At 33.2% G+C, this 22,438-nt stretch overlaps 1 protein-coding gene across 1 annotated transcript in view; it reads right to left on the bottom strand.

The window, feature by feature from the left end:
• Positions 1-16,181, bottom strand: part of rho-5 (rhomboid-5) — a 126,179-nt gene extending 109,998 nt beyond the window's left edge. Inside the window, exon 1 of the mRNA XM_090104561.1 lies at positions 15,682-16,181. Coding sequence (XP_089960687.1) covers positions 15,682-16,181 — 500 coding nt within the window. The remainder of the gene's footprint in view (positions 1-15,681) is intronic.
• Between the last annotated feature and the right edge of the window lie 6,257 nt (positions 16,182-22,438).

The following is a 22,438-nucleotide window of genomic DNA, read 5'->3' as shown; positions in this document are numbered from 1 at the left end:
TCAAAATTTAAACATCAAAAGCTACTTGATTTACTTTAATTTCCAAGAAAATACATCTAATATCAAAGTCAAATATTACATAGGATTAGATTACTCGAGTCCTCGTTCTATATTAAAATATATTTAGAATTTCGATATGTCACAGGAACATATTATATTTGGATCCTACTTACTACTGGAAACAAACAGAATCTCAATAAGTATCTTTATTTAAATAGAGATCCTTCTGTAACTCTGAGCTTTGTTTATTCATTTCATTCACTATACAATACATTAACCTCCCTTTAGAACATTCATACAGGAAAACCAAAATGTACCGAAATTTTAACAGCGCCATATATCCATCCTGGAGTTGTCAGAAATATTCCCCAAACAGCTCCAATACACGAACCGTTTTTAAGGATATCCATAAATTCTTCTTCATTTACTACAACATAAAGTCTAAACGTCGAGCATTTTATGATTCGCTAGCACACTGCGACCTAGTTCTCGCATTAACGATATTAAAAATTCAAAGAGCATTTTAAAGAAACGCTAAATGCTACAAGGTAGTTGACATCGGCGGTGCCAAGTTTCATTAAAATCATATTAACCGCTGCCTTGTTGCCGGATACGACACACGGACCGACGTACAAACGGAGACACATTTAATATTGAATTTTCAGTCGAATAGTTCCTTGTTATGTACACCGTGTATTCATCGTGTTTGCATTCGATATTTTTGTCGCTATCAAAAGTCAGATGCGTTGAAATGTTTACAATATTCAATTTAAGATCATGGGAAAATTCAGTTAACGTATATTCTACTGACTGTTTTATTGATAGACTCTTCTAATATATATCATATTCTACTACGAAGAAGAATATTAAAGAGCAGTTAAGAGACATTTTATTATAGAAAGTTACAAACAGATAACAAAATATTGATTTTACAGCACATTTGTTATTAAAACTATATTACAAAGAGTACAAAAGATATTTTTATTGTTACAGCATTTTTAAATCCTAAATAGCGACCGGACATTTCAATTCTCTTAGTTTTTATCAGATAAAATTTTGGCCAAACGGATGCGGATATCTTACATGTTGGCTGGGTCGATTCCCTGCCAACTCGCTCTGGGCGCCGGCCAAGACAGAGCGCCTTACTAAACGCGCCCTATCGTGATCTCCAAACTGATAACCTTTATCCGACACCCTTGAATGATTTTAAATTAGTCTCCTTTTACTGCTTTTTCACCTACAAACTTCTATCGTTCCGAAGTTTCTACGTGATCATGGTCGAGAGTTTTAACTTCCATCGAAAGCGTCGTCTTGAATAAATTCCAGCCCGCGTGATTAATACTGAACTTCGGAAATTTCCATTCTTATCTATGACTTTATTCGACTAAATACTGCAGATGAGAGTGATCATCGATCTGCGTGGTTGTTATTTAGATCGGAAAACGAGTGACCTGTAAAACAGTTACAAAGGTAGCAATCGACACGATAACTAACCTTTTTAATAGTATGAAGACACGACCTATAAATTGCAAATAGCTACGAGAAAGCCTCTCGTAGCGAGTTAAACGTTGTTTAAAATAAACTAACACAGCTCTGCTAATCTGTAAGCAATCGGAAATCGATCCAATAATGTTTTTAGTTATTTTTATTAAAAATGTATGCATGTTTTACTCCTATTAATACTTCTCATAATTTTAAATGTAGATATTGTTTAGAAAAGTAATAAGCTACTTTGTGGAGGGTGACAAGTTAAAAATTTTTCAGGAGGCGTCGCCATTTCGAAACAACTAGAAAAGCAGAACATTTCTTTGTTTAGTATAAACTTAATTTAGAAACTAACGATATTACAAATTTTGTTTTATTGGTAAAACTTTTAAGCTAGAGAGAATTGAATAGGACCTTAATAGTTAACACCTTTAAATTATAGTGGGTAGTTATAATGAGATAAAATAACAACATAGTTTATAGTCGTTTACCGCTATCTATCTGTCCCTATGTATGTTTAGAATCTTTACAAGTACGCTACGTATTTTGATGTGGTTATTTAATTTGACAAACAAAGCTTGCTTTTTTTTAGTATGAAATTTATTAATAATAATTATAATTATAAAACGCGGGGGGATCAACGGGGAAAAAGTTTTATGTCACCAAAATATGGCTAATGCATAATTTATAGATCGCAATTCGTCAAAATTGTGCTATGACGGCACATCAACATCTGGGTCGCCCGCACTCGACCTGTGTCGTTCAAGTGTTCCGTACAAAGCTTCGGTTCTTAGTGAAAACTGGTAACTAGAAGAAAACATAATAGATCTCGTTAATGCTCACTTTTCACACAAATATGGCTACTGTTAATCAATTTAACGATGCTTACATTGCTTCTACCAGGTACCATACCTATGAGGAATTATGATTTATTCTATTATCCTACCCTAGCTGCGCTTCGTGGTTTCACCCCCGTGGCTCCGGTCCTGTTTATCTTAGCGTAATGATTTATTATAGCCTATAGCCTTCCTCGATAAATGAGCTATCTAACACCGAAAGAATTTTCAAATCGGACTAGTAGTTCCTGAGATTAGCGCGTTCAAACAAACAAACAAACTCTTCAGCTTTATTATATTAGTATAGATAAAGGTTCTTATACAAGTTTACTTCTTAATAGCATAGGATTGAGAGATTCGATTAGTTTATCGATTAAATCCACCAACCCACACAGAACAACACCATACACCTGCGACTCTACACACAAAATAAAATGAATGTCTTACGAAATAAGTAAGCAGACACTGTTTCAGTCAACTAAATTCTAAAACTTTTGTTGGTTTCTCTCACAGGAATAAAGCCAAAACTTTTTATATTATCTTGAGCAAAGTTGTCTATCTATGAATAAAAATTAAGCCTTAAAGGGGCCTAAAAAAGAACAAATCATTTTTCGCAGCTATTCGTATGTTATAGAATGACGTGTATAAAAATATCAAGAATGATTCAACCCATACGATGATTATAAAAAAAATGTTAAAATATTCATTTTAATACTGGTTTAATTTGAAGTTTTTTTTAAATAGGTAAATAAATGTTCATTTATTTAATGAAACAGTCATTAATTGTATAATTTCAAATTCTATATCTATGTAGGTATTTATATTAGAAACAAGACCAGATTGTTTTTGATATCTTCATAGAGTACTTAATTATATGCTTGTTTTATTTTACTGAATACTTCCAAGAATATTTCAAAACGCTTTCCAATTTATATATAATAAATTCTTATTACTTGTAATAAAACACAATAAACAACTCGTGCAAGACGAGGTTCAGCTCTCTGAATACCATTACATTGCTTTGTTAATGTTCAAAACAAAATTCACTTATCTCATTAAAATATTTCCATACAAAGTCAAAGACATCAAAACCACAAACAAACCGTAATAAAGAAGTTTTATACTAAAATTAAGCACTCGAAAGCTCAGACGCTATCCCATGTTATTGCAAGAAACTTTCGAGTTGATGCTGTTTTACTTAATACAATGGCTGTAGTTTTCCAAACAGAGGTTCTTATAATACACAGTTCTTACGTCTCAAACTTCCGCAATTCATTTCAATATTCAACACTACAACGGCTGAATATAATGCATAAAGTTGGCTACAATAACGAATTCTTTACGTTTACACACCGCTTAAGGATGTTTAAGAATTTGTTAAGAACAACAAGCGAAGTTTTTTAAACCGCGATCCGAGCGAAATGAGAAAATCCGCATAAGTCATTAACTCTTCGTTCATAAAATCGTTAACGTTTCGCAGCCGACGAGATTGCTAAATACATTTTTCACGTTTTATTCGGCCGGTTGTTTGTGTCGTTTTTCGCGAGAATATAAATCAAATGTGCAATATTTTTTTGATATCTTCGATATCAATCTTTGAACAGATGTATGTGAATTATATATTTATAGTTTGCTACATTGCTCATTTCGTGAGAGGGTTATGTTTTATTACAGTACATTCAAAGGAATAATTCACCGTTTGTTTTATATTCGAATAAATTTCATAATATTACATATTTTACGTGACTTATGCATCAATATTCTATGCGTAGGTTTAGTGGAAATAAAAATCGATATATACTGCTATTTATAGTTATTTATATACCTACTTAATAATATGTAGGTATATTTTATTTTTCCTTATGAACATTTACTGACATCTCACATCACACTTAAAAAGTATTTCGTCAAAATTCCAGCGATATTTTATCGTTATCGTTGAAACAAATCATGTTTAAGAGACATTGCTCTCATGATATCAATTATTTAGTATCAACAATGATTGTTATCGATAATTTTAAATTGAAATTCAAACAAAGCTTGTCTGGAATATATCGTAAAAGTTTTATTGTTATCTTGAGCTTCACTGTAAAGATACTAACGGAAGTATATTACAAACCAGACTCAAGCCAACGTAAGAGCATAATGCTTAACATATTTCTTTGTTTAAAAAAATATGTTATTTATGTACGAGATATACGTATTTATATGAGGTTTTGTAAGCATTCACAATGCAACACATGCAAGAAAACTTCATGTTCAATATTCAACCTTAGATGAGACCTTTCGGAAGTTTTAAATACATACAGTGGTGGTCACATAATTAAAGACACCCCCTAATTGTCCATAAAATATTTACATTAGGAAGTACAATTATCTGAAAAAGGTATTTAATCTAGTATTATTTTTATTAAACCATATAAGACAATATGTTCTTCAAAATGAGGGACAAAAAATAGTTATATTCCTTGTTAGTTTCTACACTTGCTCTCTGTGGGAATGTAACACAAACTTTGTTAACGTACGTGTAGCTGGCCACTTAATTAAAGACAACAAGAAATGAGTTATAATTTTTTATGAATAAAAAGAAACAGCATTGTGCTTTAATTCGATTTGTCGCGTAATTTCATAAATCGTTGACACTCTATAATTTTTTTGGGTATTTTTAACTTTTAAAATTAAAATTCATACGTTTAATAGTTTTAAAATCAATTATTATGGTTAAAACAAGAGGTGCGACTCGTCCACAAGAAAAAATATTTTTAACTTCCATGATAATTAAACTATTTCAAGGATATGGTTATGAATGCTATAAAACATGTCAAGATGTTCCACACGACCGAAAACGTACTCAGAAAAGCAAAACCAAGTGAAACTACTCGGCCGAAAGATTCAAAAATGGTGTTGTTGGCTAAAAAGATCCATTTAAAGGGTCGGAACTGATACAGATCAGAGTTGTGTGGTGCAGCAGGCTTGAAGGGGGTGTCTGCTAGGACAATTAGACGGATACTGTGTGAGGAAAACTTGCACTGAAGAGTATCTCGGAAAGTACCACTTTTGAAAAAACAAAATGTGAAGGCAAGATTTCACTTTGCTACAAAATACGAACACTGGACTGAACGAGAATGGAAACATGTGCTGTTTTGGCATGAAACTAAGATTAATATGATTAATTCTGTCAGAAAACAATATGTAAGACGCCATCTTAATAAGGAAATGGATCCAAGATACTCTAAAAAGTAGTCATACATGGGGGTGGAAATATCAAAGTGTGGCGCTATTTTTCTAGACTTGGTGTTGGACCTGTCAAAAAGACAGAAGGCAACATGGATAAATTCCAGTACAAGTATATTTAAGAGCAATCCATGCTGCCCTATGCGGAGGAAAATTTACCTGTTGTTTGGACTTTTCAACACGATAATGATCCTAAGCACACTGCAAAAGTAGTGAAGTGCTTGTTAAGGAACCAATCTGTAACTGTTTTGGATTGGCCCCCCCTACAGTCCGGATTCAAATCCGATCGAAAACTTATGAAATCAAGAAAGAAAGAAGTCGTGGCAAAGCGATCATCAAACGTCGACTAACTTTGCAAAGCATTTTCGAAGAATGGAACCAATTTAGTGATGCAACTTGAACAAAATTAGTTGCTTCAATGCCCAAGAGATGTAAACCGTCATTACTGCCAAAGGACATGCAACCAAATATTGAAAAGTGTAAAAATGTTTTGTAAATACGTCAGGTATTTTGTGTTGTAAAAATAATCTCATTAAAATAATATTTTTTTATATTTCTTATAAGCGAGTCTAGTGTCTTTAATTATATGGCCAGACCTTTGCTAGGTTAAAACTGCTAGTAGTAAGGATGAACCGAATAAAATCTAACAAACCGACAAGTTTTGTAGATAAAATTTAGTTTAGCATTAGACAACACATACCTGAATATTTTAAAATTATTTAACAAGTTCCAATGGTAGTGTAAAAAAAAATGTTGAGAGAAGTGTCTTGGGTAGTATAAAATGTTCTTAGTGTCTTTAATTATGTGACCACCACTGTATGTGTCTAGACAAGCTTATAAATCTCTAAAAATCTTTCCGTCTATGTATTTCTTGTTTATTAATGTATTATATACCTATTCTATACTTATTTAATGAATGCCGTATTTGAAGATATTATTTTTTAGGCAATTGCCTAAAAGCCTATTTTCATCCATAATAGAGATACTTAATATGATATTCAATCCATGAATACTTTACTTGTACGTAATAATACGATGGATAGATTTTATTTATTTATTTATCTATTTATTTATTTATTTATTTCATTAAGGATCACCAACATGACATACACTGATACATAGATAAAAGCATTAAAGTAATAACAATCGTAGACATAGTGCTGTCACAATTATAGGCAACCACCACTAACAATTAATATAACATTAAATCAAAGACACACAGTCTGCAGCTAGCTGCAGATTAGGTAAAAAGTATACATATACATAATAACATAAATCCAATTTTGACGGCAAAATAATCAATTAATGTTAAAATAAAACTACATTTGATCAACTGGGTTTTGGTAAAGGTTCAATCGAGAGCAATTCCTTTTTAAATTTATGTACAGTGTTTGAGAAAATGTCAATAGTCTTGTTATTGCCAGAAACTATATTATTATATTCTTTGGTAATGCGAGAAATGCCTGAATAATGGCCTAGATTACTTTTGTGGAATTTTGTATGGAACGGCATATTATTAGAATGTCTAGGCAATCTGACTGGAACTTTAAAATTAAGCTGAGATACCAATGACACACAATCGATTGAACCATTCACCAATTTATGTAAAAAGACCTGATCCAAAACCTTCCTCCTCTGATAAAGTGTTCGTATTTAGAAATAATCAAGACGTTCTGAGTAACTACGAATTTTTTTGGCTACGTTGCAACTATACGCAAGATGCCACAAAAATCTTTTTTGAATGCGTTCAATATTGTTAATATGAATATTGTATTTTGGATTCCATATTACGCTGCAATATTCTAATTTGCTTCTAACAAGGGCATTAAAGAGGGTAATTTTTGTGAGAGGGTTCCTAAAATTTTTACAAGTTCTCAGTAAAAAACCTAACAATTTGAAACCGCTATTAATTATATGGTTGAAGTGAGCGTGAAAACTAAGTTTTGCATCGAAATAAACACCTAAGTCTTTTATTTTGTCTACTGTTGCTAAGATATGATTATTAATCTGATAACTGGGTGCAATAATACCTCTACTTCTATGTCTGCTAAATCGTATATGGTAACATTTTTCTGAGTTAAGTTTCATTTTATTGATTTTACACCATTCTGCCAAAGAATTTATGTCCTTTTGGAGAAGAGTACTATCAGTGGTTGATTTAATTGTTCTCAGAATTTTAAGGTCATCTGCAAATAAAAATATTTTTGAGTGCTTTAAGTTAAGTGGGAGGTCATTTATGAATATATTAAATAAAATGGGACCTAAGTGCGACCCTTGTGGAACTCCGGATTTAGTTGAAAAGGGATCTAGATATTTTATGACAAACGACCTGTCGTAGGGTTTTTCTCATACACGATACACACCAGCTTTCCTGTACTTTTTAACACCTTTCAATTTAACTTCATCCGTATTTTTGTATGTAATATGTTTGTGTATAGCCGTCCTTTGGACTCTATTTTGTCCCACTTTAAAAGGACAGATTTAATTCAAATTTTTTACTCGTATCAAGGATCGGTGAACATTCAATAATTTCATGATTTATATGTATATTTATCAGTATAGTATACACAACGTTCAACCCATTGTTAAACCTAAAAATATGTTCAAGTCCGTCAAAGGTACCTTACATATCAGACAAGCCCGTGGCACGAGGACGCCTGGATAAGTGGTTTTCACCTGAATTACGGTCACATTTTTATAAAAACATTTAACGTATATGTCGGTATACTTACAGTTAAATATAATTATATTTACAGTAAGGGTGGAAGGATACTTCAAAAGTGCTTCTAGAAGAAGTCTAATTGAATAAATAAATGTTTGAGTTTGAGTTTGAGTTTACTTCATCAACATTGACTTTTAGTGGTCAATCCACTCTTCTGTTTATATATAAACTAGCTAACCGCCCGCGGCCTCGCCCGCTTTGTCCTCTTGAATCACTCTATCTATTAAAAAAAACCGCATCAAAATCCGTTGCGTAGTTTCAAAGATTTTAGCATACAAAGGGTCATAGGGATATAGGGACAGAGAAAGCGACTTTGTTTTATACTATGTTTTGACATTTTAGACACATCAAATCATTTACAAACACAACAACTAACAAAAATGAAACACAGACGATAACAAAGAAATAATAATATCTAAAACATAAAAACTAAAAAAAGAACTAAATGCAAACTTAAAATATATATTACAAACAGCTTGGGCTATCATTTTTACGTAAGCCATGAAAAAAAGACCGAAAAATTATAGTTAAATTGGTTTTCATTCCATTATACAATACAAAAAGCCATTATATAACCGACGCGGACGTATCCATCACTTAAATAATCATTCATATCATTAGCATGTATTAGTCATAGTATATATTTTCGTTACAAGCATATTATTTATGTAAATAAGCCCTACAGCCAAACATGATAGCCGCCCACCAAAAGAGCAAAGGTTACTAATTTAGTAATTTCACATTATGATACAATACAAACAATACGAACGAACTTCAAGTGACTTCAGTTCAACCATAACTCAATACCGAGAGACTAATCCAGCATCTCAATTAATTAAGAAGAATGAAGATGACCTGCAACCGATTGAAGTTGTACAAGTTTAATTGGAGTTTGTTGTTGGAGCCATTTGGATAACCAAAAGATGCAATTAGTTAAGATTCAGCTTCTAATTAATATAAACAACTGCTGGTGTTAAGCTCTCAATATACGAAATTGTAACTTAGATTTCATGGCTTGACGTTTTATGCTTAATCTATTTGTTATTAATGTACTTATTAAAAACTTTATGGAACCTTAAAACGACGTATTACAAAATAATTAAGTTAAATTAATTAATACTCGAATAAAATTTACAAAATATAATAACAATGTGAATGAAAATTCGTTAAAAGCTACAATTTTTAAACAACTTTAAAATCCAAAGCTTAAAGTGGACTTAATGAGATTCTTGTTTTCAGACAACCACAAAAAATGGAAAATATTTGCTATTAGAGGTCAACGTCCGTTGTAAATTAAACTGGCTTAACAAAATCGAGTTCTCATTTCTAGCAAAAATAAATTACTTCAAATCTCTTGATATAACTAATTAAAATATTTAAAACTTTAGTACGAAATGCCAAGAGAGTTTTCTGTGCACTTCAGAACAAAGAAAATATCCATATTCTATACTTTCACGGTTTCTTGAAAACGGTATGGCACGGTGTGAAAAGAAAAAAATATTTATTTCTATGATACATAATCTGTTAGGTATCATGCAAATCTTTCAGTAAAAATTAAGAATTCAGAAAACTGATTTAGATAAAATATATAAATATCGTCAAAATTATATCCGCAAAATGTCTTAGATATATTTTAAGCAATTAATGACACTTTTCTAACTAAATACTGAAAATAGGTCAAAAATACCAAAATAGGAGACCTTCGTTGAAAATGGTCTCAAGGGAAAAAACTACCTATATTTAGTTACGTAATAACTGTAATAGCTCTAATGCATATTAATGTTTGTTCGATGTTATAAAACTATTAGTGTATACTATTATGATATAAATAAATACTTATAGAAAAATAGCGAGAAAACGAAATAGTACGTAATACAATATTGACGTTCAATTTTAGCAACTAACTCGGTGCTTAAGCGAAGTTCTTACAAATGGCGACTCTAAGCGAATGTAATTCATTTATCTTATTTATTTGCTTGCTTTCGTCCACATTACGATTTCACTAACACCATCTATAAATCACGCACCTTACTTCCTTACAGAAGCTTTCGCCATTAAGCCGTATTCTTACTTTATGTGCCTTCCATACAAAATTACTAATGTTACTTAGATTTGCACGGATTAGGTTTTTTTAGGTTTCTTTTTTTAGTATAGTTTCGTATAGTTTTTGGAGACCTGAACTGTTATTCATTTTAAGTAACCATTAGTTAATTTATTGGTTATTTAATTTAATAATAATAAATAAAAAATCCAAGTCCCTACTGCAATATTTTCCTTAAATTATTTATTGCGCTTCAGCTAAATTAACAAAAGTGTTCAATACACACTCACTATTTTTGTGTTTCTAAGTTCAGTCATAAATCATTATTGTTTCTGTCATATTTTATTACGTAGAGCTTAAAATGTAGAGCTTTACAGTTAACATCATTGGTTTGAAAGTTTATTACAACTACGGACAGACAAAATATACTTAAATTAGTTCCGAATAATGTCAACAAAAATTTAATGTCACGCAAGAACAGTTAAAAAAAACAAATTCTAAATTCGCGACACTGAAAAATCAACTATTTCGTTATATATAATTAACAAACCAAACGGTTTGTTCAGCGAACGATTCGTTTGGTTTATTTGGAGTATTTTGTTTATTGTATGATTGGTAATTATGAATCAATTTTTCATGTGTGAAACTGAACAAATATACGCGAACATTGCTTATAGCTTAATCTGTATTGATTTGAGCTCCAAAGTTATGATTAATGACCTAGCTATAATAATAACCGCCGCCTCCTCGGTACAGTGGTTGACGCGTGAGCGTAACACCGAGGGGTCCTGGGTTGGATTCCCGGTGGAGACAAAGAAAAAAAAATGTCTTGGTCTGGTAGGACACAGAAGGCGATCACCTACTTGTCCCTAAAGAAAATCGATCAGTGAAACAGATGTATAATGCATCTGCCCCTTACCCCACTAGGGGACATGGGACTTCACTTTTTTTTTAATAATAATCTATTATATGTTACATAAATTATAACTGGCTTGTAACATTTCAACAATTAATAATAGCATTTCAAATTTTTTGTTCACAATCAGATAATTCGATTATTTAGATAAAGCTACATAAATAAATAAACTTTAGATTGATAAGTATTTTAAACCTGATAGCGTAGTAAAAATGGAAATCGTGCGTGTAAACGAGTAATTGCCGATCTATAAAAAAAATATAAATTTAATAAGAACATTGATTAAAACCAAGCTTAATGTAGAATGATTATTAAATAAGAAGATAAGGTTAATATCCTAGCAAGTAAATAAAATGCTCGATATCTCGGATTACTTTGCCTAAAGCGTTACAAGTTTCTAATAAAAATATTTTTTTTGATGTAAATATGCTAGATATTGGTTAAGAATACACAATTACTTGAATACATTTTATCAAATATCAAACAAGATAGACAGAAGCCATGTAACAATTCAATTGTTAATAATTAAAACAAAACTACGAAAGAATAGATATTACATCGTCTGGCGGAATTCGACCCGTTTCTTTCATCTAAATTTTTCTTTCGTAGTTTCAAAAACGTTCAAATATGCAATTAAATTCTTCAAAGGTTAGAAAGTTTACTTGATATTACGAATCTACTTTTATACGAAAATTTCAATGATGTTTTACACAGACGTGACGCTAGACGCCTATATACGAATATACAGGGTGTCCCACTATTGGTATACTAAGCGCGAAGGGACTTGTAGTTTTGCATACACTGATCACGTAAAAAATACTTAAACAACAAAATTACGCCAAAAAAATTTTGCTAAATTTTTCCTGAAAATTCATGTTTTCTTTTTTAGCTTAGCACAGCCGGCATATACCGTTTCTCTAATGTGAGCATTATGTCTATGAAAACATAATCTTAAACGATAGCTCACGTGCGGGTGGCAAAGTTGGGCGGGTTGCTTGTTATGGGTGTACAATATAGAGTTTTAAAAATTCATCTATTTGAAAAAAAAATGCGTTTGGAATTTTATAAGTATTTTTTACGTACTCAGCGTATGCAAAACTATAACCTCCTTTGAGCTTAGTATACCAACAGTGGGACACCCTGTATACTATACGAATTATAATTACGACATGACTGCTTACTTTTTCGAATCCTTAGCCATCTTATCGGTGTTCCTTTTTAGATTATGTCACTAGAACATTCCACGTCACCACACAAAACACAAAACAAACCAATTTCAAACAATGGTCCTTCACAACGTCACGAAAGCGCTACATTTCATAAATTCAATCGTCAACTGGTATTGCAATTGACTTCCGTCGTTATCACTATGCTAGATATCTGATAAGAAACGGTTGTAGGGCAGATTAACTTCTTTGAACTTGTGTATTTGATATGACGCATCGTTTGACCTAGATGTTGGATATTATTTAGTGTAGTGACATAGCTGTATCAATTTCATGGTGATTACATTTATGAGATGTGATCAGATCAAGATTTGTTTATATGAAAAATCACGTCACTATTTTGTGTAGATACATAGTAATTTTAAACCATGTTGTGTATGGGTCTTTTCGAATAAGATCATCCGATCACTGGCTAAAATAACGCATGACATAGATCATACTTATGAAGAATAGGTGTGCCATACGTATGTCTTATATCTTCTACTTCGTTAAAGAAGGAAAAAGTGTTGTGAGGTCTAAAATTGAAAATAATTTATTTACTTTGCCTGTGATAGGACAATTACGCACATCTAAACATAAACCATCAGTTTTTATGACAACTTATTATTTGGAAAGAGTAAGTTTAATTGATTGAATTGTTTTATATGTTTGCAGATAGCGTCGTGTGGCCATAAGTGGAAAAGGAATCAAAAGAAGTAGGTATCTAATACATCTTTGTGTTGCTATTACGAGGAACGAGAATCTTCAAAGAAACCAATAACATTAGATGTTGACTGGCTGAAAATAAGTTGGAAATTTTAAAAATATAGGAAAGTACTGAAAACATATCTGTAAAAGTCTTTCAAGAAATCTACGAAGAGACCGTTAAAAAATATAGAAATTACATTTCTGTGTATAGTTTTTAATCGTAAAGTATCTAACGTTTTCTACAAAATAAATTATATTTTGCAGTCTATTCGAGTGACTTTTTGCATATTAGAAAAACCAGTCAATTGTTTTATAGTTCAGGATCCATCGCCCATTTTTGCAAGTGACTACTATCAAGCTAATTTTCCGTTTGTAGCTTTATTTTGATGAGACGCCCAATAATTTCGTGTACGAAACTCTCGATTGTGGTAGCTAACAGAGATAACAAGGATAAAATTTTTTGATTTGATGGTTCTCAAATATTTATTACTAACTGAATTTTTTTTTTGTTCAATCTCAAGATAATTATCTAAATTATTCGAAAAAATATTTGTCCTACAAAATCTATGGTTTGTTCAAAGAGTCCCCCTTTCCAAAGTGTATCGATAACGAGGTCATCATAAATGATTACTAACAAGCTGATTTTTTTGTTTTCACTTAGTTAATGTTTATATAATTCAACAGACATATTGTCCTACAAATTGCGTAGTAAATATTTGAGAACCATCAAATCAAAAATTTTTATCCTTGTTATCTCTGTTAGCTACCACAATCGAGAGTTTCGTACACGAAATTATTGGGCGTCTCATCAAAATAAAGCTACTCACGGAAAATCAGCTTGATAGTAGTCACTTGCAAAAATGGGCGATGGATCCTGAACTATTATTGTCAGCTCGCTTTGAAGCATGTTTCTTTTAAGCTCTTTAAATAATATCATAAGCACGCCAATTTATATTATTAATGAAAACCTAAATATAAAGTTAAACAACATTTTAAACAAGTTTCAAACCCAATTATCATTATGAAACAAATAGATTTACAATGGGAACAAGTTGCGCAATTACAAATAGACTTATTGATATTAAAAGCACTGTTTTTAGGGTTCCGTAGCCAAAATGGCAAAAACGGAACCCTTATAGTTTCGTCATGTCCGTCTGTCCGTCTGTCCGTCTGTCCGTCTGTCACAGCCGATTTACTCGGAAACTATAAGTACTACAGTGATGAAATTTGATGGGAATATGTGTTGTATGAACCGCTACAAAAATATGACACTAAATAGTAAAAAAAAGAATTGGGGGTGGGGCCCCCCATACATGTAACTGAGGGATGAAATTTTTTTTTTCGATGTACATACCCGTGTGGGGTATCAATGGAAAGGTCTTTTAAAATGATATAAAGTTTTCTAAAAAACATTTTTCTTAAAGTGAACGGTTTTTGAGATATCAGCTCTCAAAGTCGTAAAAAGTATGTCCCCCCCCCTCTATTTTTATAACTACGGGGTATAAAATTCTAAAAAAAATAGAGGTGATGCATGCTAATTAACTCTTTCAACGATTTTTGGTTTGATCAAAGTATCTCTTATAGTTTTTGAGATAGGTTGATTTAACTGTAATTTATTATATTTGCTGCTACGGAACCCTTTGTGCGCGAGCCCGACTCGCACTTGGCCGGTTTTTTTGTTTGAATCATTAATTGTTGTGCGACTTTGCCCAAACTTCGTGAGTTTTATGTATTTTGCTTATAACTTTATGCCTTTGAAATACGCATTGAACAGAAAGACTGATTATTTCTCTATAATTCAAACGAATTTTCATGCGGAAAACGACATTTTTCCTTAATTAATACGTAAAATGAATGTTCACAGATGTGAAAGATTTTTAAAAGGAAAACGTATATAATAACATTGGATCTTTATAGATCCATACAATAATATATTTGCGTTTCTTTCTTAATTAAAAATACACAACATAACATTGATAGATTGATATATTAATAATTATTTAATATCTAATATTTATCTCTTTTCGGCATTTTGACGTTCTATACCAAAATAGTCCATAGGAAAATAGCCTACGACCTACTAGCCTGACTGCAAGTACCATAAAGAGGATTAACAAAACGCCGCAAGCCTCGTTAGTAACAGCCAACTCATCAATCAAACGTTATCAATTCGAGCCACAAAATATTGGCCAATTAGAACAATTCGCCTTCTGCCATCACTGTATGTCGCTCGGACCCTTTCAACCCTTACATTTAATTTATTTTTATGGCAGCCGGACTGCGTACTTAGTTTAATGTAACGATTTTCTTTGATTTGCCAGATTTTATTGGTCTTGAGCTATTTTCGTTTTATTGGTATATAATTCATTAATTTTGTGATACATGTATCTTTGTTCCTATGCTCTTTGGTACTTTTAATATTTTTTATTTGTACTTACTGATTGGTATGTACGAATGTACCAAGTTGGAACGATATGATTTGTAGTTAGACCGATAAGAACAAAGATTTTAGAAGTTTTAACTTTTTTACTTACCAGTCATGTGCTTGTTGGTTCCTCCTGCGAGCCTGAACGCAGCACGGAGGTTCTTGTGGGTCGCAGAGTTGTAGAGCAGGTGGTGGTGGTGGCGGAGGCGTGCAGGCCAGACGTCTCGCGGCCGCAGCGCCCACGTAGTCCACATAGCGAGTCGGCGGCGGCGAGCCACCAATGTCTTCGCGACACGCTGGCCCGCAGCACTTCCGAGCTGTTGGCGGAGGCCGACAAGCCAAGCCGCAGTACACGGGCGGCGGAGGCCGAACCGGCGCCGGTGGTCGCGGCACATATCTCTCCACGGGCACGTGCGCCGCTGGGGGCACGTAGCGGGGCCTGCGGGCCCTCTCCGCTTCCACACTCCGGCGCACCCGCCGCGGCGACGCCGAGAACCGGTCCGGCAGCGGCGCGGGCGGCGGCGGGCTCAGGCGTTCCGGCGGCGCCACGCTGAACGCGCCCACCGTTGGGAAGCGTTCGCACGGGGAACGCGCGTACTCTTCGCCCATGGCGCGCGGTCAACCGGGCCCGCCGCCGCCCGCGCGCCCTACGCCCGAACGCACGCTGACTTACATGCCTTACGCACTCTTCGGCACTGTCACGAGACCGATACTCTATTCCCGCACGAATTAGACGGCGCGATACTGAAATCCGCATTCACTTCGCGAGCGCCATCGCGCTCCGTCGGATCGATAGCGCGACGCGCTGCGGTCTCAGAGGGCGCACATCCTTCGATCTAGTCTGCATCGCATCTCTCCCTGCCCTCGTAAAATACGAAGAAAATGGATTATATTCCTGTTGGGCGAGGCGAAAGTGCGTCCTCGAGCAAGATGGCCGCTTTCATCATGTCTGCCTCGCGCCTGCGCGAGTATCACTTTGCGATGTTTGTTTTCACCAAAACTAAGAATTGCAACGATCGTTAAACACAATGTGATCGAGATATGGGATTTAAATTGCACTGATTATGGTAGAGAACAAAAGCGCGTGGTATCGTCTATAGTATCGCGTTACGGAGCTAAGTGTCACCGAGAGGACGTGGTGACGTGCGTCGCGGAACCTTCCGAGGTTGAGGACAGCGAGAAAAATAGCAGTGCGCGTGCGGGCGGCCCGCGGCGACGTCAGGGCGGTGCGCGTATCGACGTCGCAGCCGTCGCCCTGCGGTGCGCGGACCCGTCCGCGACTACATTCACGAGGCCCCTTTTCAAAACATTTATTGCCCATTGGATCAGGCAAACGGTTCACCTCATGTTGTTGTAATTGTTAGGTAACACGTTATGGTATCATGATGCTTAAATAACATATCTCGCTGAAACTTCACTGCAAAATCTAAAACTTTCGTTCTGGTCAATTACAACATTAAATCACCACACGAAATGTGGAGAACATAACTAACACATACACCTACATACGTTTGTACTATTAATAATCTCTAGTAATGGGTTCTCATGTAACTTAATTAAAATATTCCATTTATTTTACGACTTCATGCAATATTTTAGCAAAACTCTGTAGCACAATATTATACTAGTTGTAAGTCATCAGTTTGTTAAATCATGTTATAGATAAAACAATTAACAGCGCCATTATCGTCAATCAAACATGAGCCGACACTGATCCAATTTCAATAATAAACTAAAATCTATTAATTTATTCTAAGCAATTTCTATTCACATTTTTCTTTACACTATGAGCTGATAGTAATCCTATAAGCCAATGTCTCTTTGAAGATTATTATGCAACATTTTTGCTCGGAAGAAAGAATCGAGAACGTTCAAGAACACAGATAAAGGTTAAAAAGGTGACATATAAAACGTTTTAAATGACCGCATAAATACGAACCATTTTAAACCCTCCCGTCCCCATCTCGTATTAAGTATGTAGATATTTGCGAACCTTTTGTAGGTGTTCAATGCTCTCGAGTTATTCGATGTTCATGTCAGTCAACATATTCGTGTATCGTGTGAATCGCTGACATATTCTGTGTGATACCTCACGTAGATGGTAATAACGTTTCACATTATTGATGATTGCATTATGTATGTAAATAAGTAGTACCAAATTTGGGTGAATATTATTGGGTCATACTCAATTCTCAATATTAAAAAAAACGTCGCTTGTGATGCTTACAAATAAAGATTCAAGACGCACTGACACCAAAAATGAAACCTAAACCTAATTAGTAACGAAATTTCAGGAAATTATCAGGGGTGGTATGGATCCACGTCAAATGGACGAATTTTGTTTCTCCAGAATTATTCTCTTGGTTATATCTAATGAATGGTCATTGGCCAAATACCAATATTTCTTTACTGTTGCACATACAACCTATAATCACATAATAAATGTTAGACTAGCAGTCGTCTCATCTTCGTCGTTATAGCACCCCTGGATCACGTACATCACCAACGGGTCAGTAGTTCCTTAGATATTCGATGATGATGATGCATTCAAACAAACAAACTCTCCAGCTTTACATGATTGATAGGGTAAATAAAAGTGTTGATACAATGAACATGCAAAGAACTGTTTAATATATTTCATATTCAATATAGTCCGCACATCATGCACTCACTAAATATAACGTACCTAATACATATTCTGTATTCTCCATAAGCTGACGAATATTGATTCTCTGTCAATGATATTTTGATGAAACGAAAACTAATCCTATTCTACGTAACAATTATAACACACCTGAGAGCAGCAATAACTTGCGGAAATGAAAATGTATATTGGCCTGTATATAGGTACTGTTATAAATATGAAAGGTCTATATTTACTCGAGCGAATGCAACTGAAAGAATTAGAATAAAATTTGTTAAATAAATTAGTACATGCATCATCGTTGTCATTTCTGAGAGAAAGGCGTAGGTAAATATAATTTCTTCCCCTTCCATAAAGAATAACATTTGACAGGTGATGGAGTAGTAGAAGACAATATTTACAATAGGTACCTCTTATAATATATGCCCCTAAACCTTCATCATTTCTACACGTTACGATGGATATCAAAAAATATGGCGACGCAATTGGCGCAGTGTGAATTATCACACCGTACATTATCCTCAAGGAAACGATCCTATTGAACAGAGAAGTATCCAAATATGTAGTTATTATACATGTATAAATATATATCTTGACAATTTTATTGGTTGACTATATACATACAATAATTAAAATTTGTGTAGTAATAAAAAGTTGTTTTATTTTTCAAATATCTTCCAGATTTATTTTTTATTTTGTAACATAAATCTTAATGATCAGGTTTTATATTCCAAAAGAAAACATTTCCTTATTTACACTCGTAATAGAGTCATGTCTATGCACTAAATATAGGATAATTTTATACACGAACAAGAGAGAATCAAACTGAATTTCTTCTTTGGATTTAACGCTATTAGACTTTTTTGTAATTACATAAGGGATTTGTTTTAACAAACCGTATATATTTTTTTCTGTTTTCTGTTGAATCAATTGAAGCTTTTTTCTTTATTCTAATTTCTATGCGGAATATGTAAGTAAAAAATATTCACCAAAGTTGCTTAGTAACAAATCATCAAATCAAATCCTTATAATTAATATTCTTCTTAGAAAAGCAACTAAAGCTTAAACACCATCTAGATTAATAAATTTTCCAATTAAATATAATTCCTCTTATATTTTATTATATATCACAAATATGTTAACATTTGCTTTCCGTTGATAGTTTTTTACTGCATCGCGTTTTAAAACTATCTCCAATAAAATAACACAGCTTTAAGTGTTTAGTAATCAACCGAACGCTAGTGACCTAGAAACACTAACACAGCATATCGCAAATTCGGAACAAAACCTAACGGGGATAGATTTACGATACCTCCCAGGGGAGGTCACCCCGTTTTAACAGTCTGGAAATAATGAGGTTTTGACGACTTCTGAACAAATTTTGATATTTCATATTTTTGATAACAGTATTTTTTATTATCCTATCCTACTAATAATCTTACTAATATCCTACTATCCTATCCTACTCCTACTAATATTATAAATGCGAAAGTTTGTAAGGATGGATGTGTATGTGTACGTTTGTTCTCTTTCACGAAAAAGCTCCTGATTACAATGAAATTTAGCACACATCAAGAGGGTAACTTGGATTAACACGTCGGATAGGTTTTATCCCGGAAATCCCTCGGGAACGGGAACTATGCAGGTATTTCTTTGAAAACGCAGGCGAAGCCGCGGGCGAAAAGTTAATAGAAAATATTTGTCAAATGCTTCCGCGTAATCCTATTAAACATTATCAGCTAAATGAGAAACGAAAATATTGGTTTGTTATGCTGAATTAATTTATAAAATTATTGAGCATTTATTTATCAATTATTATTCGTATTACTTTTAATACAGCCACAAATAGGATAATTTTAATATGTCAGTCAATTTCCAACAATCGTGTTGCAGAAGCGTGTACAGATAGGTACATAGGTAGCAAATTAAAGGAAGAATATATGTTTATTTCAATAGTAAATAAGTTTGACCTAAAGTTCTGTTGAGATGTTTTAAAATTACAACCAGCCAAGCGAATTAATAATAGAATTTTTTGATGTTATTTTTTATACATATACAACACAAAAACAAAAGACTTTTCCAATCTGAGAGATGATATTGCCTAGCCATGTCAAGTTTCCACTAAATGGTTTCAGTATTTTTGCGTGAATAAACAAATAAAAAGTCTCAGACAAAGAGTCATATTTATAGTAGAGCCATTTTAATAGGCAACATTTGACAGTTCAACAAAATTCAACAATGTAACCTAGTAACGACGACATTGAATAACATGATATTTCGTTTTGTTAGAACTGCACATTTGCTTAACTTTTTTCAAATACGATTACATATTTATAATAATAATGACCGATACAAGTAATTTTAAGATTTCATTTTACTGATAAACCATTCTAAACATAATAAACAATTTCTGAATTAAAGAACTGACGTCGCTACAATTTTGTGTCAATAAACCTTTTTTCTTTTTAAATACCAGAGACGTTACTCTAAAAATCGAAATCTGACATCTAGAATCGAATGCATTGATTACTTCTGAATAAAAATCATCTTATATTAATAAATGTGTTTCAAGTTCGATTGACAAATGTTTCAAGTCAGTATCGATTAATTCACTTTAATCGATGTTTTTAAGCAGGTTACCTCTCTTCAAAGATAAAATTGATAGACGTCAAATGTTGCCTATTAAATTGGCTCAACTTATAATTTATTATATGTATATGTTACCGGAAATGTATGAAATTCGTCATTGTATACAATTCCTAGGAAATGTATATAATTCCTAAAATCGCACGGAAATGTGTGAAATAAATTATTTTATACACATCTCCTAGGAAATGTATACATTTCCTAAATAGCTATCGGAAATGTAAAACATTTAAGATATTGATATGTCGCAGGCAAATTGTATATAATCTGGCCGTTTACAAACGGTCGGCATTTTGTAGTAACTATGCCGATAATTCGTAATCAGAAATTTTTGATTTGGATAAGGGGGTGGGTTAGGTAAGGTTCGTGTTTTTTAAAACTACACAGAAATAGGAGCCCCACGAAGTAGGGCTCCGTCGGCTCGCGACCGTCTTTTTGTAGAATTTTGGAAAAAGACGAATTTTCGGCATATTAAAACAGCTAGCCGTAATGTAATACGGCGGATTATACAATCCGACTGCGCCAAATATACGCGGGGACAGCGGGACGAGGGGACTGATTACTTGCCAAATGAAAATTCGATTTTATAAGAATAAATATAAGTTGATTTTGTAATTTAATATATATTTAATAATAAAATTTAATATCTATATATAATTGTGATATTTACGTTGAAAGTTAGATAGTTGATTTTTAAAATGTTAATTAGTAAGATACTAATATGAAAATAATATTATTACAATTTTACGGTATGACTGTTACCCGATTGTATCAATAAGAGCTATAATAAAAAAAACAACAACGTGTTTTATTACAGAAAGCATTTACTTTACACATTTCCTAATACGATATTGGAATTGTATACAATTCCTAGGAAGATTATACATTTCCTAGGATATCTGTGCATTAAATAGTTTTTAAACAATATTTTATACATTTCCTAAATGGTATCGGAATTATACACATTTCCTAGGAATTGTATACAATTCCTTGATTTCATACATTTCCGGTGACATATATAATAGGTAAAATAAAGGATAATTTTTGTACTAATATTTGTGCGAAGCCCTATAAAATTTGTTGAAGACCCGGATATGATTGATGTAACTCAAATATACCAACGCATCAAACTTTGACGAAACTCCTATTATTATTAATCTAAGTTGAAAAGTAAACGCATACTAAGCTCTACTTTGAAAGTTCCATGTAACGAAACCATACAAAATAAATAGGCTGTTTTCTGCTTTTAGTTAACAGGAAACATAATTCGTCTTTCACTCCAGAAATCCTTGTTAAAATAATAAATTCTTAACTAACCTACAGAAGATGAAGACAATATAAACTACGTATACAGTATAATACATAAATAGTAAAATCAATAAAATTATGCACTACTTACCATTTTATCCTCGACCTCACGAGTAAAATCGTCAAAAAACCTCCAGCAAAAAATACTTCCCTTATGAAACACATACATGCACAGAAATTACCCATTTCCCGCGTCCGTCCTATAATTTTCTTGTCACGTCGTCTCTTCCATTGAATACGGTTATATTCTGCTATCTTTGAGTCCATT

The sequence above is a fragment of the Colias eurytheme genome, chromosome 8, assembly GCF_061535395.1.
Source record: "Colias eurytheme isolate Ceu_HAF_F1 chromosome 8, ilColEury1 Martin Lab GWU primary, whole genome shotgun sequence".
Taxonomy (NCBI): Eukaryota; Metazoa; Arthropoda; class Insecta; order Lepidoptera; family Pieridae; genus Colias; species Colias eurytheme.
The sequence above is the reverse complement of the archived record's forward strand: the minus strand, read 5'-3'. Positions and strand labels throughout refer to the sequence as shown.